This window comes from Capra hircus, chromosome 19 (genome assembly GCF_001704415.2).
Source record: "Capra hircus breed San Clemente chromosome 19, ASM170441v1, whole genome shotgun sequence".
NCBI classification, from domain to species: domain Eukaryota; kingdom Metazoa; phylum Chordata; class Mammalia; order Artiodactyla; family Bovidae; genus Capra; species Capra hircus.
The window spans coordinates 55688487-55698311 of NC_030826.1; the positions used below are offsets into that span (position 1 = coordinate 55688487).

Genomic DNA, 9825 nt, shown 5'->3' on the forward strand with positions numbered 1-9825 from the left:
TGTGGAAGCCCCAGCCTCTCTCTTCCCCTCTCCTGCTGTGGATCAGACAAGGGGAGGACCATACAAAGGGTTTAGACCCCTCCTGGCCCAGAAGTAGGACTGTTCCAGCTCCACAGCCCCGCCCAGGGGGACTTCCTTCCCACTGTATGTGGAGCGGCAGCTCTGTCCCCGGGAACAAATGCCACGAAGCCCGAATGGAATCGATCAAACAAACAGGGTTTATGGCAGCGGGAGAGAGGGCTGTTGAACCCTGCCTGGCAGCTAATTAAGGAGCTCATTAGGAGGCAGGGCGTGTGGGGAGACAAGGGCAGTGCGGCCTGCTGGGCTGCGAGCTTCCAGATGTCCTGGGCCGAGCTTGGGCCAGGCAGGAGGCCGAGCCCCCAGGCCTGGCTGGGGAGGGGCTGTGCCTTCCCAAACTCCCAGCGCAGGGCTGTCCCAGAGGGTAGCTGCGAGGGAGGGCTTCCTCCTGGGCTGCGCTGACTGCGGTGGGGAGCAGGGGCCAGGCGCGTGCTCCGTCCTGGGTGTGGGCTTTAGCAGCTCAGTGTCCAGGCCCGGCCCTTGGTCTGGGCCTGGAGACAGTGACACTGTGCCCCAGTGAGGTTCCAGGGCAGAGCAGGCTTTGGGGATGCCAGGCTGGTCTAGGTGCCCCTGGAATGGGGCATCTGGGTGACATTCGCCCTGGCCCTGGCACTGTGGGGGTCTGCAGGGCATGGGTTCCTTGGGCACCCTCAGGCCCCCAGGTAGACCTCCACCAACCCCCCCACAGAATGCATGCGGTAGAAGACCCCCAGAGGCAGGCCAAAGTTGACGATGGTGAACCATGTCCGGTAGCCATAGAAGTCCTTTTCCAGCCCGTTCTCAAACTCCGGGTGGATGCCGAAAGCAGGCATCATCCAGAGCTGGGAAGGAGAGGAGGGTGCTGAGTGAGGCAGGGGGCTCTCCCATCCCCCACGGCCCTCGGCTCAGGGGAAGCAGGCCTCCCGAACCTGCGCCCCCTCCACGCCTCCTCCTCCTCAGGATGTCAGAGCCAGCCCCTCTGCCCTTATATCTCCCTCCCCCTCAAGGCCTTGAGCCCCCTCCTCAGCTTGCCTGGGGCTAGCCAGCCTGAGTTCCAGCTGAGACCCTTGGCTGCCACTCCCACGGGACAACCTGCTCCATCAAGTGGGGATCCCCTTGGCCTCGATCTCCATCCCCCTTTTCTGCTCTGGGTCCATTCTTCCGCTGTCACGACTCTCTGCCCACTCCACTCCGACCCTGCCTCCCTTCCAAATTCTGCTCATTTCTCAAGGCCCAGACCAAACTTTCACGAAGCCTTCCTCGGACACTTGGGTCCACATTTTCTTCTTTGAGCTCCTACCTCCCTTTAGGGCCAATTTGTTACTTATGCTCTGCCTGGACCAGAGGTTTTGCCATCGGAGGTGTTGCCAGCACAGCCAGTAGCAGCATGGGCTCAAACAACCTGGAGTCGTCCCGGGACTGCCCCTTGGAGACTCTGGGAATATGGGCAGGTCAAACAGCCTAAGCCTCAGTCTGCTCATCTGTTAAATGGGGTCAGCAATAGCGCCTGCTTCACGTGTTAGGGTGACGATTCAGCGAGGTGCAGGGAAAGGTGGATTTGAGACTTAGCAGCCACCAGGTATGGAGTATTACTGTTAAGACCTTCCCCCTAGAGCTTCTGTAGAAATACAGGCACTTTCTGATCTCTTCCTTTGACTAAATTCAGGGGACGATTAAATATTTGATAACTCTTACTGGTCCCGCTGTGTGTCCCCAACTAAGCAGTAAGCTCCCCTGGGGATAAATCCTACATACATGTTTATAAAGAGTACTTAGCTACAGGCTTGGCACCTTCATCCATGCCAGCTACCACTCTCAAGCAGCATCGAGCTCGTTGGAAAGAGGCCTGTGTCCTTGGCAATCAAAGGACAAGCCAGTCGCCCTGGGGACTGTCAACGTGCAATGAATGCACCTTGATCCGTTCCTTCCTGAATGAGGCTCTCTGGGGCTGTCTCACCAGCTCCACCCCCACGTCTCCCCGCCCCAGCACTCACTGTGATATTGCAGAGGATGAGGAAGAGGGAGATCTCCTTGAGGGCTCGCCGCTTCCAGTTGAGGTGGCTGTAGGAGTGGATGTAGGCCAGCGAGGCCTGCCGCAGGTCCTGGCCCAGCTCCAGCAGGGAGCCCCTGCGGGGCGGCTCGGCCTCCCACTTCCCGGCCAGGCTCTCGGGAGTCACCTCCCAGAGCGGGCGGCGGTGCAGGCCCTCGATGATGAACAGGTTCTGGGCCATATGCTGGAGGATGAGTAGTAGCGAGTAGGCCAGGATGAGGCAGTTGAGCGGCTGGTGGGGACGGGTGGCCACAATGGCCACGATGGAGAAGTAGGAGATGCCCATCTGGCCCAGCGCCGCACCCAGCAGTAGCACCACGTCCAGGCTGCGGGTGGGGTTCTTGAGCGTGTCCAGCTCTCGCTCCTCCAGCCCGTGGATGGCCGTGCCAGCCAGGCACGCCAGGCTCATAGCGGGCAGCGCGGCCACGTAGAAGGCATAGTAGACAGTGAAGTACTCACGTGCGATGGCTGGGCCACTTGCTTGGATCTGGAAGAGCACAAAGACGCACACGCCTCCCACCAGCACCAGCAGGCCCAGCAGCGGCCCGAAGATGGCCCCATGCAGGTGGAAGGAGGGGGCGCCGGGAGGGGCGCCTGCGGCAGGTGCCAGGCGGCGGCCCACGTTCCTCCACATGACGAAGAGCACGGCGCAGCAGATGAGGCAGTACTCGGTGCTGAAGGGGTAGAGCATCAGGTAGCCCTTCTGGAAGACCTCGCACATGGTGACGTTGAGGCACATACAGGTGTTGGTGCCGTTGCCTGGGAGGGGGCAGGGCGGGAAGGGACAGAGGTTCAGGTGGGCCTTGCTCGGGGGAAACCAGAGGCACGAATCAATCCTGTTCACCTCCTGGAGTGTGGCCGAGGTGGAAGAGACCCAGCCACCCATTTTACAGACGTGGAAACTGAGGCCCAGAGAGGGAAGTCAGAAATCACAGAATGGGTGGTGGCGCTGCACGTAAGAATCTGCTTGCCAATGCAGGGGACACAGGTTCAGTCCCTGGTACGGGGAGATTCCACGTGCCTCGGAACGGCTAAGGTCATGCACCACAGCTACTGAGCCTGCGTGTGCCACAAGAGAAGCCACTGCAAGGAGACACCCGCACACCACGATGAGGAGTAACCCGCACTCGCAGCGACCAGAGAAAGCCCTCACAGAGCAACAGAGGCCCAGCGCGACAAAACACACACACACACACAGCAGAAATAACAGGGTGCTCATTTCTATTTTTTTGTGTGTGGAACCTTAACTCCCCAACCAGGGATCGAACCCCGTGCCCCCCGCAGGGGAAGCATGGAGTCTTAACCAGTGGGCCTCCAGGGGAGTCCCCAGGATGATCATTTCTTGACAAAAGGATTCTAGACCTCAGGGGCCAAGCTTAGATAAAGCATTTGACATGTGATGTCTTCAGGGCCAGAGCTCTACAGATGACTTGCTGAGCACGAGGGGAAATCTGTAACTTTGCACTGAGATGCTCTGGCTGCTACACCTGCTTGGTCAACAGCATCCACCGTGGGGTGATCAGACATCTTGCCTGTGATGAGGTGCCCTGCAAAGACACAGCATCCCCGGCGGAATGCTGGTGTCCAGAATGCTCCCCCTGAATCTAATCAACACTTCAGTCCACACTTCCCATTTCTAGGAAAAGCAGGGAAGAGGGGAACAAGTCAAATGCCACCACGAGGAAGCAACCTGACCAACCTCAATGTCATTAGGGAAAAAGAGACTTAACTGAGCCACCAACTGTATTGCATGTTTGAACAAACCATCTGTAAATGACATTTCTTAGGCTGATTGGACAAAGTCAAATATAGATTTATCCATATAAATGGGGATGGGGATGATGTTAAGGAAGTTAGTGATTATAATAGCATTTTGCTAATGTAGGGAAATATATTATTTTAAAGGCTTGCATACTGAAATGTTTTGAGATGAAATGACAGGATTTCTATAAGATAAGTAACTCACCAAAAATATTGGAATAAATATGGCAAAGTGTTAAAAATGATTACATCTAGGTTATGGGTATGTCCTGTTCTACTCATCTAGATGTCTGAATTCTTTAATAATAAAAAAACGTGTGATGTCACTTGCCAAAAATTCTCTTTGCATAGCTCTTCTGAGGAATGGATCTGGAGCATAAAGAATGCCACAGTATCCAGGTGTGCCAAGATTTATGCAATGGGTGTGTGAGTGAATGAGTGTGCTGAGAAGGTGTGGCTGTACACAAGTCAACATGGTGATGGCACCTGGGAGGGGGGGTTGTATACACACAGGTGTGGCTGAATCCCACAGACAGCAATGTTCCTTCCCATGTAGGACATGGCCTCTAACTGCACCCTGTATAGGTGGGGTACTGCGTACATGGGAGAATCCAGGGGGTTCTTTCTGCCCAGAAACATTCTGTTCCTCCTGATATCTGATATGTCCAGGTGCCTACAAGTGTGTTGGGAAGACATTCCTTTCAGTTGTAAAGGCTTCACAGTTTCTTGCAAGTAAAATGAAGATACCAGGGATGTAGGGAGTACCTGGACTTATTGGTGGATTAGTGGCTAGCTCAGTGATACCCAGATGGTGCCCGGAGAGGGCTTGTGGAGCATTAGAACCTGGTGGGGCAGGCCCAGAATGCAGGCAAAAGTCAGTACCCCTGGCAACAGTGTTTTTGTTGAGTCTTGATCTGGACTCTAGAGCTTGCTCCCAACTGTACAGAGTCACTGAGCCTCACCTGTTTGCGGAAACGTGATGTATGCATGTGTGTGTGCGCACATTCAGAGATGGGGGGGTCGCCGTCTCCTCTTACCTGAGAGCTTTTTCATGAGGGCGCTGAGCTCAGCCTCGATCTCATGGTGCATGGAGTCGTTGGAGACAGCCAGAAGCCACAGCAGCAGATTCGTGGCCAGCGTCAGCATCAGGCCACACCTGGAGGAGGTGCTACACTCTGCCCACACAGCCTGGCCAGCGCCGTGGGTGCCGCGCTTCACCATCACTGCCTTTGGGGGGACTGCTCTCACCCAAAGCCAGATCCTACCTGCCGTTAGAACTTCAGGAGGGGTGGCCCTAGGGGCTCCCCGGGACCCAACCAATCCATAGTCCCAGGGCCACCCTTCCCAGGGAAGCTGTGGAGGGCTGGCGTGGGTGGGGGACGGGGGTGTCCCAGGAGTTATTGCAAGGCGAGAAGGGGCCCACATCTCACCTAGTGAAGTTGGTCTGGATCTGAACGCAGTCCTTACAGTGTTTCCAGAGCACCCAGGTCTGAAAGAGAACAGGCTCTGAGCCCGGAGGGTTGGGGTGGAGGTGGGTGGTGGGTTCATGGTGTGTGTGTGCCAGGGGCTCATGTGTATTTACAGTGGAAGAGACGGTGAGGACACCTGGCCTGGATTCCTGGCTCCACTGTTTCCTTACTGTGTGGTCTTGGACCAGCGGCAAAACATCTCTGAGCCTCAGTCTCCTTGTCTCTAAAATGGGCCACGCCTGGGCCTCCCTGGTGGCTCAGTGGTAAAGAATCTGCCTGCCAGGGCAGGAGACTCTGATTTTAATCCCTGATCTGGGCAGATCCCACATGTCTGGAGCAGCTAAGCTGGTGCACCCCAGCTCCTGAGACTGCGCTCTAGAGCCCGGGAGCTGCAACTACTGATGCCCACGTGCCCTAGAGTCTGTGCCCCACAAGAGAAGCCCGCCCACCGCAGCCGGAGAGTAGCCCCTGCTCTCTGTAGCTGAGGAAAGCCCCTGCAGTAACGAAGACCCGCACAGCCAAAACAAATAAGATTATTAAAGAAAAGAAGAGTAGCTCTGTGGACTTCCCTTTGGTCCGGTGGTTAAGACTCTACTTTCACTGCAGTGGGCACCAGTTCCCTCTGTGGTCAGGGAACTAAGATCCCACATGCCACACAACCAAATAAAAAATAAATTGTATTTAAAAAAAAAAAGCTCTGTATATCCAGGTGGGGGTGTAGATTTAGGTATGTACTGGCAGATGTATCAATAGGTGTCTGCGTTTCAGAGACTCCGTGAGCAGCGCTGATGCTGATACTCGCGGGTGGCGCGGGTGTGGGCACAGGGGGCATGTCGGGGTGGCGGGTGGGCGTGGTGTGTGTGGGCACCTCCTCTGGGCGGAGGTTTGCTGATGTGGCTGTTTCTAGGCATAGGGTGCAGAGTGGGGGTGGGCGAGGCCAGTCACCTGGACGCTGATGAAGATGACCTCGATGGCGGGGAAGACCAGCTCCAGCTGCGACTTGCAGCGGATGTGGCTCACGTCGTAGCCCACTCGGAAGACGTTGAGGCAGACGGTGCAGCTGCCGAAGAGCACCAGGGAACCTGGCCGGGCGGCGGGTGGGGGCCATTGGCACCTCCCGGAGCGGGGACTGTCCCTCCCCCGGCCTCTGCACCCACCTCCATCCCCCACCCCCGCTCCGGGTGCCCGGACACTCACCCCGCACCCACACGGGCCCCGCATGCGGGTCCCGGTGGAGCACGGCGTGCGGCCGCCGGGTGGTCCCCGCGGTGTAGTAGAGGAGCCAGAGGGCGGACAGGACCTTCAGCGCGGCCAGCAGGATCCACACGTCCCCCAGCGTGACGGCCACGTTGTTGAAGACCATGCTGCAGATGAAGGCTCCGCCCAGGAGCACCGCGTTGAGCGCCAGGAGCCCCGAGAAGAGCTGCCCGGCCTTCTGGGCCTGCGGGTCCCGCCGCAGCAGCAGCGAGAAGTGCCTTGCCAGCCAGGATCTCTGGACCGGCGAGGCAGGGGCCCTGGTCCACTCGGACCCCAAGGCCACTTGGTTCTCCTTGGCCGGAGCCTCTCCAGTCGCCTGAGCCTCTGGAGTGGCCATGGGTGGAGCCTCAGTAGGGGCTGGGGAGGGAGACAGGGTTCTTGTTGGCTGCCGAGCTGTCCTGGGCTCCATTCCACTCTTGCCTCTCATTGCTGTGTGACCTAGGGAAGCCAAGCAACCTCTCTGATCGGGACATTGGAAATCATAGCAGCTACCCCATCTACCTTACAGGACCAGAGAAGGTTCAAAGAGACCAGGCCTCTGTGTTCCACATAAAGTTAGGGGTTATCTAAAGGGGCTTGAGGACCACTTCTCTCCCACCCCACCCCTGTCCTCCTGCCTCAGTGTTTGATCTTAGGTGGAATAGTGGCGTCCAGCAAGGGAGCCAAGGGCATCTGCACAGTGCTTGGCCACTGGCTGTTTCCAAGGCTGTGACTTTTCACCCTGAAAGGCTGTGCGTGCCCTGTCTTCTGGAAGGAGTTTCACTCCTTAAGTCAGGGAGAGCAAAGTCGGTGTCCTCTCTCATTCTGACTGATCAGTTGGGTCGTGGTTGCCTAGGGTGCTGTGCTGAGAAGGATCCCGCGGCCGAGTGTGCGCTTGGGCTTTCCCATCCTCAGGAAAGAATGCTGTATCTGAAATAATGCTCTGTAATGGGTGCTATATACCCACTCCAGTGTTCTTGCCTGGAGAATCCCAGGGACGGGGGAGCCTGGTGGGCTGCCGTCTATGGGGTCGCACAGAGTCAGACATGACTGAAGCGACTTAGCAGCAGCAGCAGCATGGGTGCTATATGGAGAAGGAAATGGCAACCCACTCCAGTATTCTTGCCTGGAGAGCCTCATGGATAGAGGAGCCTGAAGGGTCCATGGGGTCACAAAGAGTTGGGCACGACTTACAACTGAACAACAACAAAATGGTTGTATATAAAATTACTTTGAAAAGCTCTAGAAGACACCCATCGAGTTCATGATAGGAGTTGCTTCTGGGGAAAGGAGGAAAACACGGACACTGGGAGGAGTGGCTAATGTTCTAGTTTTTTGCTTTTTTTTTTTTTAAACATTACTTTTGTAAAGTTATTATTATTATTTTTTGACTATGCTGTGCTGCATATGGGATCCTAGTTCCCCAGCCAGGGGTCAAACCTGTGCCGTCTGCAGTGAAAGCACAGAGTCCTAACCACTGGACTGCCAGGGAAGTCCTAAAGTTTTTATTTTATTTCCTAAAATTAATTTTAAAGCACATTGAAGGTGTAAGGAAAAAAGTTCTGACACTGATTTGCAGTGCCTACCATGAGCACGGGACATCCTGGGATCAGCACAAATGCTATGGCCCTTGACTCTCTCTCTTTTTTTTTTTTTTTTTTTTTGGCCTTGCTGTGAGGCTTGTGGGATTTTAGTTCCCCAATCAGGGATTGAACCTGTGCTCTCGGCAGTGAAAGCACAGAGTCCTAACCACTGGATGACCAGGGAATTCTCATGCCCTTGACTTTGATAGAACTGAATTCCATCTGTACCCTTCCTGGAGGCCTCAATGTCTCAGGAGTGCACAGCTCAACGCGGGGAATTCCATCCCTGACTCTTCTCTTTCCCTGAGTGTCTCCTGCTACTTCCTCAGCTTCCCCAAGCTTTCACTTGGGCCTGCTCCCTTTGTTGGGCTTCCCAGGTAGCTCAGTGGTAAAGAATCTGCCTGCCAATGTAGGAGATACGAGTTCAATCCCTGGGTCGGGAAGATCCCCGGAGAAGGAAATGGCAACCCACTCCTGTATTCTTGCCTGGGAAATCCCATGGACAGAGGAGCCTGGCGGGCTACAGTCCACGGGGCTGTAAAAGAGTGTGACGTGATGAGGGACTAAAGAGCAACAGCAAACCCCTTAGTCCCCCCTTGCTTGACCCAGATCCTGGGTCACCCCCATACCCAGCTCAGGGCCCCTTCCTGAAGTCTAGCACCCTCCCCCCATGGGCCCTTTGGGTTCACGTAGAGCTGCACTGGAGAGCGGGGATGCCCCACTGGTCGCAGCTGCTGTCCTGGTGAGAAACCTCCTTCCCCGCCCCTCCCATGCCAGGCGCTCTACCTGCTGCTACCCTGCGTTCCTGGTGCTTTGGGCTCAGGGTCCTAAGCACTCACCATCCCCATTCTCCAGGCTGCCAGAGGCCTGATTTCTAATTCACTGTCTCAGAGAAGCATCGCTATCCCTACATCTCCCAGAAGGAACCACGTGTCCTCCTCACCTGTCCCCTCGCCCCTGTGTATTCCAGCTCACAGACAGCTCTGAGATTTTCTTGACCTCAACCACTACCCTGGTTCATGGCTCCCTCCTAAACTAGTCTCCCTACCCACTGTGTCTCTCCCCTACTGTGATCGCTGCAAAGGCAACCAACTGCTCTCAGTGTAGAGGCCATACTACCTAGCGTGGCCTTCACAGCCTTTCAAAATGAAGCCGGGGGCAGTCTCTGGCAGTCCCGTGGCTAAGAGCCCATGCTCGCAACGCAGGGAGCTCGGGTTCGATCCCTGGTCAGGGAATTATGAATAGATCCCACATGCTGCAGCTAAGAATCTCAGTGCAGCCAAATAAACTAATATTTTAAATTAAAAAGAAAAGGGAGAGGGTGGGATGATTTGGGAGAATGGCATTCTAACATGTATACTATCATGTAAGAATTGAATCGCCAGTCTATGTCTGACGCAGGATACAGCATGCTTGGGGCTGGTGCATGGGGATGACCCGGAGAGATGTTATGGGGGGGGAGTGGGAGGGGGGTTCATGTTTGGGAACGCATGTAAGAATTAAAGATTTTAAAATTTAAAAAATAAATTAAAAAAAATAAATTAAAAAGAAAAGAAATGAGGCAGCATATGTTTAGCATGGGCTTGGACTGTGCAAAGTGGTCAAGGGAGGGCAGCTGCTGTTGCTTCCTGGTCTGGCCTTGACTGCCCTCTCCAGCACTATTCTCAGA

At 55.4% G+C, this 9825-nt stretch overlaps 1 protein-coding gene across 1 annotated transcript; it reads right to left on the reverse strand.

The window, feature by feature from the left end:
• OTOP3 (otopetrin 3) lies at positions 201-7099 on the reverse strand. The gene is made up of 6 exons (XM_018063844.1): positions 6535-7099; positions 6283-6419; positions 5299-5357; positions 4906-5024; positions 2052-2866; positions 201-899 (listed from the first exon to the last, which is right to left on the reverse strand). Exons 1-6 carry the CDS (start codon positions 7019-7021, stop codon positions 729-731), a joined length of 1788 nt encoding a protein of 595 aa, XP_017919333.1. The 5' UTR covers positions 7022-7099; the 3' UTR covers positions 201-728.